Source organism: Heteronotia binoei, chromosome 2 (genome assembly GCF_032191835.1).
Source record: "Heteronotia binoei isolate CCM8104 ecotype False Entrance Well chromosome 2, APGP_CSIRO_Hbin_v1, whole genome shotgun sequence".
NCBI classification, from domain to species: domain Eukaryota; kingdom Metazoa; phylum Chordata; class Lepidosauria; order Squamata; family Gekkonidae; genus Heteronotia; species Heteronotia binoei.
In genome coordinates, this window is record NC_083224.1 from 19,587,771 (window position 1) to 19,608,162 (window position 20,392).

The 20,392-nt window shown below is 44.9% G+C and overlaps 1 protein-coding gene across 1 annotated transcript in view; it reads left to right on the plus strand.

The window, feature by feature from the left end:
- The window catches only part of NTSR1 (neurotensin receptor 1), a 205,018-nt gene extending 185,283 nt beyond the window's left edge, over nucleotides 1-19,735 (plus strand). The window contains exons 3-4 of the mRNA XM_060230639.1: nucleotides 7,140-7,230; nucleotides 19,069-19,735. Coding sequence (XP_060086622.1) covers nucleotides 7,140-7,230; nucleotides 19,069-19,429 — 452 coding nt within the window. The 3' untranslated portion in view covers nucleotides 19,430-19,735. The remainder of the gene's footprint in view (nucleotides 1-7,139; nucleotides 7,231-19,068) is intronic.
- Nucleotides 19,736-20,392: the final 657 nt, after the last annotated feature.

A 20,392-nucleotide genomic window follows, 5' to 3' on the forward strand; every position in this document is an offset into this window, starting at 1 on the left:
AAACAGTCTATTATTACAAGTTTTATGCAAACTTCATAACAAAACAAAAAAGGTAGATAGAAAAGGACCAACCTGCCCTCTCCACCACCAACAACAACAACAATAAAAAATCCTAATTTGCGGGAATCAGTTTCCACACAATTATGTCAAACTTAACTGGGGTGATACATAAAACTCAAATGACCAGATGAGATGGTGCGGGAGACCAGTGGTTAGTATATGCCATCTTGGTTTGCAGAGATGCTGGGTGGTGGGGGGTACCCCAACCATGGTATGGAGGGAAGAGAACTGAGTGAAGCAAAGGAGAGTTTAAATATTACTAATTGTAGTTACATAAGAACATAAGAGAAGCCATGTTGGAGCAGGCCAGTAGCCCATCTGGTTCGGGGGAGGGACGGTGGCTCAGTGGTAGAGCATCTGCTTGGGAAGCAGAAGGTCCCAGGTTCAATCCCTGGCATCTCCAAAAAAGGGTCCAGGCAAATAGGTGTGAAAAACCTCAGCTTGAGACCCTGGAGAGCTGCTGCCAGTCTGAGAAGACAATACTGACTTTGATGGACCAAGGGTCTGATTCAGTAGAAGGCAGCTTCATATGTTCATATGTCCAACACTCTGTATCACACAGTGGCCAAAATACACACAAACACACACACACACTGTGGCTAATAGCCACTGACGGACCTCTGCTCCGTATTTTTATCTAAACCCCTCTTGAAGGTGGCTATACTTGTGGCCGCCACCACCTCCTGTGGCAGTGAATTCCACATGTTAATCACCCTTTGGGTGAAGAAGTACCTCCTTTTATCCGTTCTAACCCGACTGCTCAGCAATTTCATTGAATGCCCACGAGTTCTTGTATTGCGAGAAAGGGAGTAAAGGACTTCTTTCTCTACCTTCTCTATCCCATGCATAATCTTGTAAACCTCTCTCATGTCACCCCGCAGTCGACGTTTCTCCAAGCTAAAGAGCCCCAAGCGTTTGAACCTTTCTTCCCATTCTTGAGATGGAGGCCAATGTATTAGTGTTGGCAAGGGAGGTCGGATGGAAAAATTGGAGAAAGAGGGACACTCCCCTCCCCTTTTTGTGTGTTGTGAATATAGAGAAGAAGAAGAAAAAGAAGAAGAAGATGATGATGACAACGACCCATCTGCTGTGACCCATCTGAATGCAGAGCGGCAGCTCGGGCTAGAATTTTCGTCCTTTCCCTCTTCCTCCCCCCCACCCCCACTATTTTTTAAAAAGGTAAAGGTAGTCCCCTGTGCAAGCACCAGTCATTTCCGACTCTGGGGTGCCGTTGCTTTTACAACGTTTTCATGGCAGACTTTTTACGGGGTGGTTTGCCATTGCCTTCCCCAGTCATCGACACTTTCCCCCCAGCAAGCTGGGTACTCATTTTACCGACCTCGGAAGGATGGAAGGCGAAGTCAACCTCGAGCCGGCTACCTGAACCAGCTTTTTCTGGAATCGAACTCAGGTCGTGAGCAGAGGGCTCCGACTGCAGTACTGCAGCTTTACCACTCTGCGCCACGGGGCTCTATTTTTAAGAGGAACCTATTTGTAACATTCAGCACTATGGAGAGCGCTCAGTAGTCAAGTCATTGTGGGTAGCCATTCCTAAGGACAGGTAATTAAAGCTGTAATCAACAAGAATATAAGCTTCAGAACTGACTGCTTGGGGAGGCAGCAACAGCCACGAGCATAGCTAGCTTTAAAAGAGGGTCAGACAGATCCATGGAGGAGAGGTCTTTCAGTGGCTACTAGCTATGGTCGCTGAAGGGTTGGTCACCGCATGAAACATCTTGGTTGACTGGGTGGACTACTCAGTCTGATGCAGCAAGCTAAACGGACCACGGGTCTGATCCAGCAGGCTCTACTTATGTTCTTATTCTCTTTTTTCTGATCAACAAATGTGAGCTTGGGGTGTTCACAACTGAGTAGCCCACCTAGTCAACCAAGAAGTTTCATGCAGTGACCGACCAATTTGACCTGGAGGGAACAAAGGCCAAAGCCCTCCCTGGACATTGCCTGTCGACTGTGGTTCGCTGCCTCTATATATGGAGGGTTCCCTTCAGCGACCAAGCTGGCTCTCCAGCCCCCAAGTTAAGGATTATTACGCCCATGCTACAGAAAGACGGCTGAGACTGAGAGAGAAGACGACGACATTGGATTCATATTCCGCCTTCTACCCCGAATCTCAGAATCTCAGAGCGGCTCACAATCTCCTTTACCTTCCTCCCCCACAAAGACACCCTGTGAGGTAGGTGTGGCTGAGAGGGCTCCCACGGCAGCTGCCCTTTCAAGGACAACCTCTGACAGAGATATGGCTGACCCAAGGCCATTCCAGCAGGTGCAAGTGGAGGAGTGGGGAATCAAACCCAGTTCTCCCAGAAAAGAGTCTGCGTACTTAACCACTACACCAAACTGGCTCTCTTGAACTATCTGACTTGCTTACCTAGGGCCACCCATGATAAGAGCAGGGCTTACACCAGGGACTTCCTTATTTGAAGAAGAGAAGAAGGAGGAGGAGATTGGATTTATACCCCACCCTTCATTCGGAGTCTCAGAGCAATTTACAATCTCCTTCCCTTCCTCTGTTTACAACACACACCCTATGAGATAGGTGGGGGTGAGAGAGCTCTCAAAGAATTGCACTTGAGAGAACAGTTCTTTCAAGAACCTTGGCTGACCCAAGGTCACTCAGCCAGTGCATGTGGAGGAGTGGGGAACCAAGCCTGGTTCTCCCAAATTAGAGTCCACCACTCTTAACCACTACACCATACCGGCTCTTGGACACCAGGCTTTCCCCCACCCTACTGAGCATGGGGCAATGCGTTGCAGTGGTTAGAATGTCAGGTCAGGGCCCAAGTTCAAAACTTGACTTGGTCATGAAGCTTCCTGAGTGACCTTGGATTTGTGACTTTCTTCCAACCTAACCTACCTCACAGGGTTGCTGTGAGATTCAAATGGGGAAGGGAGGATCACATAAATTGCCCTTGGTTCTTAGAAGAAGGGTACAGTTTTTAAAAAAAATGCTAAAGGGGTAAAAATACCATGGGGGAAAGATTAACATCCCTTCCTCCAATTGTTGTTCTGTCGCACAGCCGAGTCCAACTCTTTGCGACCCCATGGACCAAGTCACGCCAGGCCCTCCTGTCTTCCACCATCCTCCAACGTTTGCTCAAATTCGTGTTTGTTACATCAGTAACACCATCCAGCCATCTCCTCTTTTGCCATCCCCTTCTTCTTTTCCTTCTGTCTTTCCCAGCATCAGGGTCTTCTCCAGGGAGTGCTCCCTTCTCATTGGGTGGCCAAAGTATTGGAGCTTCAGCTTCAGCATCTGGCCTTCCAGGGAACAATCTGGGTTGATTTCCCTTAGGACTGACTGATTGGATCTTCTTACAGTCCAAGGGACTCTCAAGATTCTTCTCCAGCACAACAGCTCAAAAGTATCTCTTCTTCAGCACTCAGTCTTCCTTATAGTCCAGCTCTTTTATGGTCTCTTCCTCCAATACAATGGTTCTAATCCAAATCTGGGTGTTGCCAGGAGCTATCTGTTTCTTAAAAGAGCTTGAACACAGACTCCCCATGTTGTGTATAGCTGAGTGACTATCCCAGTCTATCAGCCCTTGTTTCCATCACGGTCTGAGTCATTTTGCAACCTGTTTTCTGATGAAGGGATATTACTTAGAGTCCCTTGTTACTACACTGTGAAAACAAAAAATCATCCCAGACTTCATCCAAAGTTGAAAACCGTGTCTTCTGCAGTTTCGGGTGAGTTCAATACACTCCAGGAGTCACTGGTCCATTTAGTTGTCTCAAAATGAGAACAGACAATAGCAAATTAAAAGATCTGATTCTGAAATGGGTTTGTCCACCCTTCGGAAATGGAATCTGTCTTGGCTTGTGTCATGCAATGTAGGTTTCCGAAAGAACTATCCAATCTTCTGCTTTGACAAGAATGTCGTTTTCCTAATTTGGAATGAACTCAACCTGTGCAGGCACCCAGTGCAGTCAGAGGTAGGGAAACTAGCGATGTTCAAACAAGTCAGATAGTTCAAGTGAAAAGCCACTCACAGTCTGCATTTACCCAAACCAGGGCTTTTTTTGTAGCAGGATCTCCTTTACATATTAGGCCACACCCACTTGATGTAGCCAATCCTCCAAGAGCTTACAGGGCTCTTCGTACAAAGCCTACTGTAAGCTCCAGGAGGACTGGCTACATCAGGGGGTGTGGCCTAATATGTAAAGGAGTTCCTGCTACAAAAAAAACCCCTGACCCAAACACACAATACGTAAAGCAAGGTCTCAGTATTCAGGGACTCACGTAAGAGGAAGCAGACTCTTAAATTGTGATACCTGGAAGCACAGGGAAATTGTTCCCTATTTCATTTATGTTGGACAGTAGAGAAAGCTGACAGGAAGAAACTAAATTCCTCTGAAACATGGTGCTGGAGGAGAGGTTTACGGATACCAGGGGCCACCAAAAAGACAAACGTTTAAGTTCTAGATCAAATCTACTCTGAGTTCTCCCTAGAAGCTAATATGACTATCCTGAGTCGCGGGAAAAGCTGATAATGCTGTGAAAGGTTGAAGGCAGCCGGAAAACAGGAAGACCCAACATGAGATGGATGGAAGGAAGCCCCAGCCTCAGTTTGCAAGACCTCAGCAAGGTTGTTAATGATAGAACATTTTGGAGGACATTAATTCATAGGCTCTCCCGGCTGTCCCATCAATCAGAGAACGTTGCAGGAGCTGTCAATGATCTGATTAGACCTCACCAGGAGTGCTGTGTTGAGTTTGGGGTATCACAATTTAAGAAGGATATAGGCAAGCTGGAACATGTCCAGAGGAGGTTAAGGAAGATGGTGAGGGGTCTGGAGACCTTCAAGAATAAGCTGAAGGAGCTGGGTATGTTTAGCTTGAAGAGGAGGCGGCTGAGAGGTAATATGATCACCATCTTCAAGTACTTGAAGGGCTGTCCTATAGAGGATGGCGCAGAATTGTTTTCTGTGGCCCCGGAAGGTAGGACCAGTACCAGTGGGTTGAAATTAAATCAAAAGAGTTGCCATCTAAACATTAAGAAGAACTTCCTTCCAACTAAACATTAGGACGAGCTTCCTGAGAGTGGTTCCTCAGTGGAACAGGCTTCCTCCTTGGGAGGTGGTGGGCTCCCCTTCCTTGGAGGTTGTTGAACAGAGGCTGGATGGCCACCTGACAGCAATGAGGATCCTGTGAATTCAGGGGGAGGGATTTGTGAGTTTCCTCAGTGGAACAGGCTTCCTCCTTGGGAGATGGTGGGCTCTCCTTCCTTGGAGGTTGTTGAACAGAGGCTGGATAGCCACCTGACAGCAATGAGGATCCTGTGAATTTAGGGGGAGGGATTTGTGAGTTTCCTCAGTGGAACAGGCTTCCTCCTTGGGAGGTGGTGGGCTCTCCTTCTTTGAAGGTTTTCAAACAGAGGCTAGATGGCCACCTGACAGCAATGAGGATCCTGTGAATTTAGGGGGAGGCGTTTGTGAGTTTAGAGCGGTTCCTCAGTGGAACAGGCTTCCTCGGGAGGTGGTGGGCTCTCCTTCCTTGGAGGTTTTTCAACAGAGGCTAGATGGCCACCTGACAGCAATGCTGATTCTGCGAACTTAGGCAGATCATGAGAGGGAGGGCAGGAAGGTCTGCATCAGTGCTTAGTCCTCCTCACCCTTTCTTCCACTTCCAGGAAAATGCTGATTTCCACTTTGAGGTTGGTCAGCAATTTTTCCCCAGGCCAGTTTGGCCAGTGATCCTGGAGGTTTTTTGCCATCTTCTGAGCATGGAGCAGGGGTCATGGGATGTTTGTGGGGGGGGGGGGGGGAGAGAGACATCTGTGAATTTCCTGCATTGTGCAGGGGGGTTGGACTACATGACCCTGGAGGTACCCTCCAACTTTATGATTCTATGAGTCTATAAGTTTAAACCCTTGTCTACTGAAAAACTCACCCCAGATATGCTATTTGGGGTAAAATCTGCATCAGGTAGTAGTTAGACAATGTTCAGCTCAGATCTAGAAGACCTGAATTCAGATTTCTGCTCTGCCATGAAGCGCTGAATGTCCTTAGGCCTGTCATAGCCTGGCCTACCTCAAAAGGTTGCTGTAACAATTAAATGTGAAAAGCAGAGTAAGAGATGCTACCCTGAGCTCCTTGGAGAAAGAGAGGGAGGGAGAGATGGATGGACAGACAGACGGACAGAAAAGAGCAAGAGTCCAGTAGCATGTTAAGGCTAACAACATTTGTGGTAGGGGATGAGCTTTCATGAGTCACTGCTTACGTCTTCAAATACCGCTAGAATGTGAGTCCATCTGTCCTTATATCTCAGAGAGTGGAGGGATTTCATTCTTTGAATGACACTAGCAGCTGAGGGATAATAGCAGGTATGTTTGGATTAGGTGTGATATGCAGAGGGGTAGTAGGCATGCAGAAATCATTGTTGGTCATGAGACAGAAAACCTAGGTCTCAGTTCAGTCCAGGAGGATGCATTGTCTTGAGCTTCATTATCAATTGCAATTCAGCAGTCTCTCCTTCTGATCTCCCTTTGGAATTCCTTTGTAAGAAAACTGCTACTCTTAGGTCAGCAATTGAACGGCCTAGAGGGTTAAAATGCTCCCCACCTGTTTTTGAATGTTGTGGTTTCTAATGTCAGATTTATGTCCATTAATTCTTTGTCATTGGACTGGCCCGTTTGTCCATTGTAGAAGTTGGAAAGGCAGCGAGAAGGGCAGGTTGAGCTAGATGGTCTCCATGGTCTCTTCTAAGATTTTATGATCCTATTTGTATCTTGTTGTATCTTACCTCCCTTTCTTTATAGCACATGCCTGCTCTTGAGCATATATGACCAAAAAACGTGATTGATTAGCTGAGAACCCTTTTCCTATTATTGCCTCTGCTTTGCTACAAATAACTAGACATCAGATGTCTTTTCGGCTCAAAATTGTACTGTAGCAATGATGCCAAATAGGTAGACAAGCCAGCTGTTAACAGTGATCACAGAACGCTCCTGCTTAACATAATTCATGATCCAAATAATTGCTTGGTGTAGGATTTCCCGCCCCCATTCAACAAGAGTATAGACCGCTAGTGAGTTTGAACTGTATTTTTATCCATTGCAGGAGCAGTTGTGATCGCCTTTGTGGTTTGCTGGCTTCCCTATCATGTGCGGCGACTTATGTATTGCTACGTGCCAGAAGATCAGTGGACGGAGTGAGTAACTTTGTTTAAACAAACAAACAAACATTCACTTCAAAATGTTTTCTGCATCAAATCAAGCCCGAACTCCCCTTTGTTGTTGTTCAGTCGCACAGTCGAGTCCAGCTCTTTGCAACCCCATGGACAAAGTCATGTCAGGCCCTCCTGTCTTCCACCATCCTCCGAAGTCCACTCAAATTTGTGTTAGTTACATCAGTAACTTCTTTTGCCCTCTGTCTTTCCCAGCATCAGGGTCTTCTCCAGGGGAGTGCTCCCTTCTCATTGGGTGGCCAAAGTATTTGAGCTTCAGCTTCAGCATCTGACCTTCCAGGGAACAGTCAGCGTTGATTCCCCTTAGGACTGACTGACTGGATCTTCTTGCAGTCCAAGGGACTCTCAAGAGTCTTCTCCAGCTCCAAAGCATCTATTCTTCTGTGCCTGGCCTTCCTTATGGTCCAACTCTCAAATAACTGAACTGAAGCTATTGTATTTTGGGCCCTGACCTAGATAGTCCAGGCTAGCCTGATCTCGTCAGATCTCGGAAGTTAAGCAAGATTGGAAATGGCCAGTATTTGGATGGGAGACCACCAAGGAATATCAAGGTCATGAAGCGGAGGTGGGCAATGGCAAACCACCGCTTGAAAATCTTACACTGCAGGGGTGTCAAACTCATTTGTTATGAGGGCCGGATTTGACATAAATGAGACATTGTCGGGCTGGGATGTGTGTGTCATAAAATGTAATGCCAGATAGTGGAGATATAAACTTTATAAAGGACACACACAAACTCAGTTAAAGATTTTTTTAAAAAAAACTTATAATAAAATATGCTTAACAGTTTCTGAAGCCAGTTTGGTGTAGTGGTTAAGTGTGCGGACTCTTATCTGGGAGAACCGGGTTTGATTCCTCACTCCTTCACTTGCACCTGCTGGAATGGCCTTGGGTCAGCCATAGCTCTCGCGGGAGTTGTCCTTGAAAGAAAGGGCAGCTGCTGTGAGAGCCCTCTCCAGCCCCGCCCACCTCACAGGGTGTCTGTTGTGGGGGAGGAAGGGAAAGGAGATTGTAGGCCGCTCTCTGTCCTTGAAAGGGCAGCTGCTGTGAGAGCCCTCTCCAGCCCCACCCACCTCACAGGATGTCTGTTGTGGGGGAGGAAGGGAAAGGAGATTGTAGGCCGCTCTCTGTCCTTGAAAGGGCAGCTGCTGAGAGAGCCCTCTCAGCCCCACCCACCTCACAGGGTGTCTGTTGTGGGGGAGGAAGGGAAAGGAGATTGTAGGCCGCTCTCTGTCCTTGAAAGGGCAGCTGCTGTGAGAGCCCTCTCAGCCCCACCCTCCTCACAGGGTGTCTGTTGTGGGGGAGGAAGGGAAAGAAGATTGTAGGCCGCTCTCTGTCCTTGAAAGGGCAGCTGCTGTGAGAGCCCTCTCCAGCCCCGCCCACCTCACAGAGTGTCTGTTGTTGGGGGAGAAGATAAAGGAGATTGTGAACCGCTCTGAGACTTTGATTCAGAGAGAAGGGTGGGGTATAAATCTGCCATCTTCTTCTTTTTATTACATGGATTGATTTTATTTCTGTATTGATTGATTGTTGCTACCTGCTCAGAGCCCATTCAGGGAAGGGTAGGTTATAAATCTAAAGAAATAAAGAGATAAAATTTAACACAAAGTGAAAAAGAGAGGATGTCTGACGCAAATGCGGTGCCTGCTGCCCAACACCGCTGCCTTCCACTGACTCCTGACTTCGTGGAAGAAGAAGGCACCTGAAATTCCATCCTGTTATCAGCTGCTTCCTAAAAGAGTATTCAGGGCAGGGCTTTTTTTTTTAGCAGGAACTCCTTTGCATATTAGGCCACACCTTTCTGATGTAGCCAATCCTCCATGATCTTACAGCAGGGGTGTCAAACTCATTTGTTATGAGAGCCGGATCTGACATAAATGAGACCTCGTTTGGCCGCACCATGTTGGGCTGGGCCATGTGTGTACCTATTTAAGATTAGGAAGCAGAGATATAAATTTTATAAAGAACACAGACAAACACAAATATATATATTTTTAAAAAACTTAAAATGTTAGCACTCATTGGTCTTAAAGATTCTTTCTTTGTATTTTGCCTCTGGGATCCAGGGAACTTGGCAAAGGAAGTTCTGGTTCTTTCCTTCCTTTCCCAAGGGACTGGGGTGGGAGGAGCCTCAGCCAACAGAAGGAAGAGAGGCTTGGCTCAGTAGCTCTGCTGTGCGATTGAGAGAGCCTGGCAAAGCAAGCTATTCCCCCCCCTTCCTCCCCGAGGGAGGAGCCTCAGCCAATGGAGAAAATAGAGGTTTTGCTCTGTAGCGCCTGTGCAAAAGAGCAAGCCTGGCAAAGCAAGCTGTGATGCAGAAGGAAGTAAGAGAGAGGGAAAAGGAAGCAGATAACAACAGCCAGTTGCTTGGGAGCCTGATAGAAACCCCCAGGGAGCCTAATTCGGCCCCTAGGCCGCATGTTTGACACCTCTGGCTTACAGGGCTTTTAGTACAGGGCCTACTGTAAGCTCCAAGAGGATTGGCTACATCGGGGGGGTGTGGCCTAATATGCAAAGGAGTTCCTGCTACAAAAAAAAATCCCTGATTCAGGGAGAGCTGGTGCCCAGGCTTGGGACCACATGACAGAGCTGTGCTTATCAAAATGCTATTTCACACATTGTTGAATATTATATGGGTGTTGTTTGCTGTAGTTCTGTTACGGAGCGCACCGTTAATGTAGGCTTCCCAATCCCCAGGTCCCAGCGGGGGATCCTCTGGTTTTACAGGCTTCCCCCCTCCCCCAGCCAGCTGGCCAGCGGGGGAAGCCCCACCCCCACAGCCATTATGCACCTCCATGAACAATTCCCATAAGGAATGATGGGGAATTGATCCGCGGGTATCGGGGGCTCTGGGGGGGCTGTTTTTTGAGGTAGAGGTGCCAAATTTTCAGTATAGCATGTAGTGCCTCTCCCCAAAATACCCCTCAAGTTTCAAAAGTATTGGACCAGGTGGTCCAATTCTACGAGCCCCAAAAGAAGGTTTCCCTATCCATTATTTTCTATGGAAGGAAGGCATTTTAAAAGGTGTGCTGTCCCTTTAAATGTGATGGCCAGAACTCCCTTGGAGTTCAATTCTGCTTGTCACACCCTTGCTCCTGGCTCCGCCCCAATATCTCCTGGCTCCACCCCCAAAGTCTCCTGGCCCCACCCCCAAAGTCCCCAGATATTTCTTGAATTGGACTTGGCAACCCTACGTCAATGTCATGTGCGGTTCTGATCTTTGCACCTCAAAAAGGATATTATGGCATCGGAAAAGAGGGGCAGAAAAGGGCAACTAAACTGCTTAAGGCAATGGAGCACATGCCTTATGAAGAAAGATTAAAGAGGTTAGGGTCGTTTAGCTTGGAGAAACATGAGAGAGGTTTAAAAAATATGCATGGAGTACAGAAGGTAGAGAAAGAATCCTTTTCTCCCTTTCTCACAATGCAAGAACTCGTGGGCACTCAATGAATTTAATGAGTAATAGGCTTAGAACAGAATAAAGGGAGTACTTCTTCACACAATGAGTAATTAACACATGGAAGTCACTTAGGGTTGCCAAGTCCAATTCAAGAAATATCTGGGTACTTTGGGGGTGGAGCCAGGAGACTTTGGGGGTGGAGCCAGGAGACATTAGGGGTGGAGCCAAGATCAAGGCTGTGACAAGCATAATTGAACTCCAAAGGGAGTTCTGGCCATCACATTTAAAGGGACGGCACACCTTTTCAATTCCTTCCTTTCATTGGAAATAATGAAGGATAGGGGCACCTTCTTTTGGGGCTCATAGAATTGGACCCCCTGGTCCAATCTTTTTGAAACTTGGTGGGTATTTTGGGGGAAGGCACTAGATGCTATACTGAAAATTTGGTACCTCTACCCCAAAAAACAGCCCCCTCAGAGCCCCAGATACCCGTGGATCAATTCTCCATGATTTTCTATGGGAATAAATCTCCATAGGGAATAACAGAATTCCCAACAGACATTTCCCTCCTCTCCCCCCGCTTTCTGACAACCCTGAAGCAGGGGGAGGGCCTCCAAACCGGGGGATCCCCTGCCCCCACCTGGGGATTGGCAACCCTAAAGTCACTACTGCAGGAAGTATTGGTGGCTACAAGCATAGATAGCTTCAAGAGGGGACTGGACAAACAAATGGAGCAAAGGTCCATCTCTGCTCTTGACCTGGGTTCAATCCCCGGCAGAATCTGGGTTTTCAGGTAGCCAGCTTGAAGTTGACTCAACCACCCATCCTTCCAAAGTCAGTAAAATGAGGACCCAGCTTGCTGGGGGGGAAGTGTAGATGACTGGGGAAGGCAATGGCAAACCACCCCGTAAAAAGTCTGCTGTGAAAACGTGAAAGCAGCGTCACCCCAGAGTCGGAAATGACTGGTGCTTGCACAGCGGACCTTTCCTTTCCTTAGATGGAACTCTCTGTCTGGGGTAGTGATGCTCTGTATTCTTGGTGCTTGGAGGGCAACTGTGGAAGGGCTTCTAAAGTTGTGGCCTACATAAGGGATGCCGGAACAAGCCTAGTAGGGTTGCCAATCCCCAGGTGGGGGCAAGGGATCCCCCAGTTTGGAGGCCCTTCCCTCACTTCAGGGTCATCAGAAAGCGGGGAGAGGGGAAGGAAATGTCTGCTGGGAACTCTATTATTCCCTGTAGAGACTTATTCCCATAGAAAATAATGGAGAATTGATCCACGGGTATCTGGGGCTCTGGGGGGGGGGGGTTGATTTTTGAGATAGAGACACCAAAACTGCAGCATAGCATCCAGTGCCTCTCCCCAAAATACCCCCAAAGTTTCAAAATAATTGGACCAGGGGTCCAGTTCTATGAACCTCAAAAGAAGTTGCCCCTATCCTTCATTATTTCCTAGGGAAGGAAGGCATTTAAAAAGTGTGCGGTCCCTTTAAATGTGATGGCCAGAACTCCATTTGGAGTATGCTTGTCACACTCTTGCTCCTGACTCCACCCCAATGTCTCCTGACTCCACCCCCAAAGTCCCCAGATATTTCTTGGATTGGACATGGCAACCCTAATGCCTAGTGGGAAATCGGTCTCAGTTACTTGAACCCAGTGCTCCCTCTAAACTGAGTTAGCATGAGCTGGTTTACAGATTTTTAACCTCCAGTTCAAACCTTTTTGTCTTAGCTCAGGAAAAATGGCTCCAGAGCACAATACTTTATGCAGCAGCTCACAACCTTAATACCAGTAGCTCACAAAGTAGAATTTTTAATCACAAGACTCTGCAGCTTAGAGGGAACATTGCTTGAACCTCACATGACTGTATTAAAACCATGTAATCTGCTCTCTCTGAAGGCATATGGTAAAATGACTGAGATTCGAACAGACTTTCCTGCTGAAATACCTGTCTCAAAACTGTGACCTGTTTGTTCTTAGTTTAGTTCTTGGTATAAGAACATAAGAGAAGCCATGTTGGATCAAGCCAATGGCCCATCCAGTCCAACACTCTGTGTCACACAGTGGCAAAAAATTTATATATATATATATATACACACACACACACACACACACACACACACACACACTGTGGCTAATAGCCACTGATGGACCTCTGCTCCATATTTTTATCTAAACCCCTCTTGAAGGTGGCTATGCTTGTGGCCGCCACCTCCTTCTGTGGCAGTGAATTCCACATGTTAATCACCCTTTGGGTGAAGAAGCCATGTTGGATCAGACCAATGGCCCATCCAGCCCAACACTCTGTGTCACATAAGAACATAAGAGAAGCCCTGTTGGATCAGGCCAATGGCCCATCCAGTCCAACACTCTGTGTCACATAAGAACTTAAGAGAAGCCATGTTGGATCAGGCCAATGGCCCATCCAGTCCAACACTCTGTGTCACATAAGAACATAAGAGAAGCCCTGTTGGATCAGGCCAATGGCCCCTCCAGTCCAATACTCTGTGTCACATAAGAACATAAGAGAAGCCCTGTTGGATCAGGCCAATGGCCCATCCAGTCCAACACTCTGTGTCACATAAGAGAAGCCCTGTTGGATCAGGCCAATGGCCCATCCAGTCCAACACTCTGTGTCACATAAGAACATAAGAGAAGCCCTGTTGGATCAGGCCAATGGCCCCTCCAGTCCAACACTGTGTGTCACATAAGAACATAAGAGAAGCACTGTTGGATCAGGCCAATGGCCCCTCCAGTCCAATACTGTGTCACATAAGAACATAAGAGAAGCCATGTTGGATCAGGCCAATGGCCCATCCAGTCCAACACTCTGTGTCACACAGTGGCCAAAAAAGAAAGGAGGTTCACAAGTGGGGCTAGAAGCCTTTCCACTTTGCCCCGCCTCCCACCCAAGCGCCAAGAATCCAGAGCATCACTGCCCCAGACAGTTCCAATAATATGCTGTGGCTAATAGCCACTGATGGACCTCTGCTCCATGTTTTTATCCAAACCCATCTTGAAGCTGGCTATGGTTGTAGCTGCCACCACGTCCTGTGGCAGTGAATTCCACATGTTAATCACCCTTTGGGTGAAGAAGGACTTCCTTTTATCCGTTCTAACCCGACTGCTCAGCAATGAAAGCTTTTAGTATGAAGGCATTTAGTCACAGTTCTCTTCTGCAAGGGGAACAGAAACAGCCATGCAGACACAACTGGAAACAATTACTTCCTCTGAGCATAGAGCAGGGATCACCGGGGGTTGGGGGTAGCTGTGAATTTTCTGCATTGTGCAGGAGGCTGGACTAGATAATCCTTGGTGTCCCTTCACACTGTATGTTTCTATCAGTGTTCCCTCTAAGCTGCAGAGTCTTGTGAGCATAAATTCTACTTTGTGAGCTACTGGCATTAAAGTTGTGACCTACTGGCATTAAAGTGGTGAGCTGCTGCATAAATTAGTGTGCTCTGGGGCCGTCCTTCCTGAGCTAAGGCAAAGATGTTTGAGCCGGATGCTAAAAACTTGTGAGCTAGCTCACGCTAACTCAGCTTAGAGGGAACATTGATTTCTATCTGTCTAAATACCTTCAGAAATTCTCAAGCCTGCTTCGTTCAATAAACTATTCTGTTAACAGTCAGGATACATTTAATTATTTGTTTTTTAAAAACCTTTACTAGATGCCTCTCTTCCTTATGGAACTCAAGGTGGTTCACAATATCCATAAAATATATAAACCCAAAATTTAAAATCACAGTTTTGGACTGTTTTTTTATGTTGGTAAACAATTTTATTAGTAACATATGGTAGCAGAACTATATCTACAATTTATAAAGAACTTAAGATAAAAGAAAAAATTTTCTACCCCATATCTTACTTTCCCCTCCCCTCCCTCCGTTACTTGACCCCCGCTAGTGTTATTTTTAAAAAAATAAACAGGTATTAAAGGTACCCTTAGCTATTAAGAAAAGACAAAAAGACCCCCCCCATTGGTTATATTCTTATTCTTATTTTAAACGTCTTAATCCTCATCAAAGATTGCCCAATGTCCTTTTATTTTCCACTCTTTCTCTACGTATCTTCTGAATTTTTTCCAGTCCAACTTGAAAAGTTCCAAATCAGAGGGCGTTTTCGCACTGACCTTTTACTGGCGCAACCACCCTCCTCACGCCGGCGGATCTGCAGGGATTTCGCACCAGAAGCGCCAGCGCAGCCAAAAGAGCCGGCTACTTCCGTCGCGAAGCCAGCTCAAACGTTTTCCTGCTTCTTGGCGGTTTCCGTTTGAGCTGGCTTCGGGACGGAAGTTGCCGGCTCTTTTGGCTGCGCCGGCGCTTCTGGTGCGAAATCCCTGCAGATCCACCGGCGTGAGGAGGGTGGTCGCGCCAGTAAAAGGTCAGTGCGAAATCAGCCATAGTCTCTTAGTTTTCTTGTTAATTTGTCCATTTCACTCCATGACATAACTTTTGTAATCCAATCCCATTTTTCTGGTATTTTTTCTTGCTTCCACAGCTGCGCATATAATGTCCTAGCAGCTGAGAGCAAGTACCATATTAAAGTTCTATCTTCTTTTGGAAATTTTTCCATTTGTAATCCCAGCAAAAAGGTCTCTGCCTCTTTATTAAATTCATATCCCAAAATTTTAGAAATCTCTTGCTGAATCATCTGCCAAAACATTTTAGCCTTTTCACAAGTCCACCACATATGGTAGAAAGAACCTTCATGTTTTTTGCATTTCCAACACCTATCTGGCATCTTATTATTCATCTTTGCTAATTTTTTTGGAGTCATATACCATCTATACATCATCTTAAAACAGTTTTCTTTAATACTATGACATGCTGCGAGTTTCATAGAGTTCTTCCATAGATATTCCCAAGATTCCATCTTTATTTCTTTGTTTACATTGATTGCCCATTTTATCATTTGCGATTTCACTACTTCATCTTCTGTAGACCATTGTAAAAGTAGTTTGTATACTTTTGAAATTAATTTCTCATTATCTCCAAGCAGAACTCTTTCCATTTCTGTTTGCTCTTTCCTTATTCCTTCAGCTTTAATATCATTCTCCACCAGACTTTTTATTTGTTGCATTTGAAACCAATCATATTTGTAACTCAACTCTTCTGCAGTTTTCAGTTCTATTTTCCCACTTTGTATTTTTAGCAACTGGTTGTATGATAGCTGTTTTTCTTTGGCTGTTTTAGCCGTTAACTTTATCACTTCAGCTGGCACTATCCACAAAGGTCTCCTCTCGTCACCATATTTATTATACTTTATCCATACGTTTAATAGACTGCTTCTTATATAATGGTGAGAGAAAAGACCATCCATCTTCTTTTTTCCATAATACAAATATGCATGCCAGCCGAATTTTTTTCCATGACCTTCCAACACTAAAAGTTTTTTATTTAACAACGTTGTCCATTCTTTCATCCATGCTAAACAAACTGCTTCATGGTACAGTTTCAAATCTGGTAGTTGGAATCCACCTCTCTCTTTTGCATCTGTCAAAATTTTCATTTTGATTCTTGGTTTCTTCCCAGCCCACACAAATTCTGAAATTTTCCTTCGCCATTTATCAAACTGTTTAGCATCTTTCACAATAGGAATAGTTTGAAACAAATACATAATCCTTGGTAGAATATTCATTTTTATTGCAGCTATTCTGCCCAACAATGACAAGTTGAGCTTGTTCCATTTTAACATATCTTCTTCTATTCTGCGCCATAGCTTCTCATAGTTGTTTCTGAACAAATCAATATTCTTCATTGTTATCTCTACCCCTAGGTATTTTACCTTAGAGGTAACTTCACAACCCGTTAGTCTTTGTAGTTCTTGTTGTCTGTTTACCTGCATGTTCTTGCACAAAATTTTTGATTTTTCTTTATTTATATAGAGTCCCGCCAACTCCCCAAACTCTTGTATTCTTGTTAATAATAAAGGTGTAGCTTGTATGGGATTTTCATTTATAAACATTATATCATCAGCAAATGCTCTATATTTATAGGTATATCCTTTTAATTGTAACCCTTCTAAGTCTTTTTCTTCTTGAATCTGCCTCAATAAAATTTCAAGAGTCATTATAAACAACAATGGCGAAAGCGGGCAGCCTTGTCTAGTACCTTTGCTGATTTTCATTTCATCTGTAAGATCTGCATTAACACACAACCTTGCCCTTTGTTCAGAATAAATTGCCTTTATCATTCTTATAAAACTTTCTCCAAGCTTCATTTTTTCCATCACTGCAAACATAAAGTTCCAATTTAAATTGTCAAATGCTTTCTCTGCATCCGCAAAGAATAATGCTACTTCTTTTTCTGGGTGTCTTTCATAATATTCTACAATATTCACAACAGTTCTAATATTATCTCTTATTTGTCTTTTAGGAAGAAAACCAGCTTGATCTTCCTTTATAAAGTTTATCAAATATTGCTTAAGTCGTTCCGCCAGAATTCTTGTAAATATTTTATAGTCATTATTCAAAAGCGAAATTGGTCTGTAATTTTTCACATTTGTGACATCTCTATCCTCTTTGGGTATCAAAGAAATGACAGCTTCTTTCCATGTGTTTGGTACGTTCCCTTTGGTTCTTATTACATTCATCAGTTTCTGCAATTTTGGTGTTAATTCATCTTTAAAAATTTTAAAATATTTAGCTGTATATCCATCTGGCCCGGGAGCTTTATCGTTTTTCATCGCATTGATTGCTGCTTCAATTTCTATTTTTTCAATTGGATCATTCAAAACTTTTCTCATATTTTCAGTTAGAGGCTCAATTTTTATTTTTTGTAGATATTCATCTATCTTTTCTCTCTTTACTTCAGCACCTTTGAACAACTTGGCATAGTACTTAAAAAATTCTCTTTTTATTCCCTCTTGGGTAACTACTTCTCTTTCATCTGCCACAATTCTACTGATTATTTTATTTTCTCTCTTTTTCTTCAGTTGCCACGCCAAATATTTCCCCGTCTTGTTTGCTCCTTCAAACGATTTCTGCTGAAGCCTTTTCAAATTCCATTCCACTTCTTTGTTCAACAAATGTCTTAATTGAGTTTGTAATATTGAAATTTCCCTTAGAATTTTCTTTTTCCCTGGTCTTTTCCTCAGCTCCCCTTCTTTTTTCTTTATTTCATTTTGAATGTCCAATAATTGTTTTTTTTTCCTTTTATCTTTATTATTCAAAGTAATCAACAACCCTCTCATTACTGCTTTGTAGGCATCCCTCAACAACCCTCTCATTACTGCTTTGTAGGCATCCAGACCATCTGGAAATCAATATCTTCTTTGTCATTCACTTGAAAAAATTCCTTAGTCTCTTTTCCTAGAAAAGTCACTGTTTCTTTACTCAGTAGCAAATCTTCATTCAGTCTCCATCTTCTCAGTCTTTTGGACAATTTTGTAATCCACATTATTGGGTTATGATCCGCTCCAATTTTAGGTAGAATCTCTATCTTCCTTGTTATGAGGCCTAAGTCTCTGGTTCCCACAGCATGTCAATTCTGGAAAAAGTCTTATGTCTTGCAGAGAAAAAAGTATAGTCCCGCACTTCAGGGTTAAACTTTCTCCAAATATCTTCTAATTTTCTCGTTTAGCTAATTCAAGAAAGACTTTGGCAATTTCCCTTCTTTCTATCATTTTTTTTCCCCTCCAGATCTATCAGTGAGTTCTCGACTGTTCCATTAAAATCTCCCATTAAAAGTGTTTTAATCAAATGCAATCCTAACAAAACCATCTTCAGCTGCCTCCTAAAGATCCAAAGGGGGAAGCAGGTGCACTTCCTTGGGGGGGGGGTTGTTCCATAATTATAGGGCCACCACCAAAAAGGTCTTCTCTCATGTGCCCACCAAACAAGCTTATTGATTGATAGGGCAGTCAGGAGGGCCTCTCACTGTGATCTTGTTTCCCAGGCAGGAACATATGGGAGAAAACTGTCCATCAGTACCCAGTACAAAGGCTTTTAAGGCTTCAAAGGTCAAAACCAACACTTGGAAATGGACTTGGGAGTAAATCAATAGCTAGTGTAATTGTAATATCAGGGTCATGTGTTCTGACAGCTGGCTCCCACCTACAGTCTAGCCAGTTTGGTGTAGTGGTCAAGTGTGCGGACTCTTATCTGGGAGAACCGGGTTTGATTCCCCACTCCTCCACTTGCAGTTGTTGGAATGGCCTTGGGTCAGGCATAGCTCTCACAGAGTGTCCTTGAAAGGGCAGCTTCTGTCAGCGCTCTCTCAGCCTCACCCACCTCACAGGGTGTCTGTTGTGGGGGAAGAGGATAAAGGCAATTGTAAGCCACTCTGAGACTTTGATTCAGAGAGAAGGGCGGGGTATAAATCTGCAGTCTTCTTCTGCTTCTAGTTCTGCTTCTACAGTCCTCCCTGTTCAACTGATGGTGTCTTTCTCTTCCTTTCCCACCAGCTTCCTTTTTGACTTCTACCACTACTTCTATATGCTGACGAACATCCTCTTCTACGTCAGTTCAGCCATCAACCCGGTCTTGTACAACCTCGTGTCCGCCAACTTCCGCCAAATCTTCCTCTCGACGCTCATGTTCGTGTGCCTGCCATGGAGAAAGAAAAAGAAGAGGACCAAGTTCAACAGGAAGTCCAACAGCATCTCCAGCAACCATACCTTTTCCAGCCAAGTCACCCGGAAACGACATACTAAGACCTGGGCATTGCCAAAGGAAGGGAAGAGTGAGCGTCTCAATTCAAGACTGAATTGGACCTTGCTAAGAGGGCTGTACCGCTTTTCGACATGGCCTCCAAGTTCACTATAGCATGAATGTGTATTTGCTGGTTTGTCATACCTTGGAACGAGTCGACATTCGTTCTACCAGTTAAATTTGGGGTTCTTTTAATGCATCGGCTTCTGCCTCTCGTGAGTAACGTCTCCATGTTTTGTAACTTTGATCTGGCGTAAAAGTCATCTGTGACCTCATCGAGGAAGCCATAGCGGTTATCGAGTCAACGCTGGTCAAGCTTGAATGCCTATTTATTTGTCAATGTCTCCATTTGGAGAGCCTACGGGAACATTGAAAAGATGGAGACCACCTCTTCTGGTGACTCTGAGACTGTAAAATGGCATGGAGGCTGGGTAATTGTCAAAGGGTTGTGTGTGTGTGTGTTTTTGTAAGAAGGAACTGTTGTTCTGAGGGAGAGAGAAACATATCTGTTTGGTCTTTGTAGAAAGAAGAATGTAAACTGTTCAATTAAGAAGGGCATGCGATACTCAGGGAATGAGACTGTGGAGAAACACCATTTTGGGCCTATGTTTGTCTGGGAGTGGTTGGAGGAGTCTCTCAAACTCTAGACAGGCTTTGGGGCCTAATCTCTTCCTCCTCTCCCCTCTCCCATCATTGTATTTAAGGAATTTGATCTGAACTCAGTTGACTACAGATCATTTTGGAAAGCCAGTCTGGGTTCCCACCGCTGCGTTAGGGAGAATGCCTTGGTTGGCCCATGGTGCCATCTTGGGTTTAGCTTTGAAGAGCGACATTTTCCATATGTGCTTTTTGACCCAGGAAACCATCTCCTTTGGTTTTGATGTGCCTGGAATAGAGGGGCCTTGATAAACGCCTCCAGTCAGTGCTACAAGATTTAAGTATCTTTACACAGAATAGCAATGCTATCGGTAAAGAGGGGGTGCCCGCTAAGCCCACGCAAGGGCAGAGAACGCCTGCATCTTTTGCATACTGTTGAAATAGACTTGGGCTTGGGTGCATGGTTAGCTTCTAGCACTG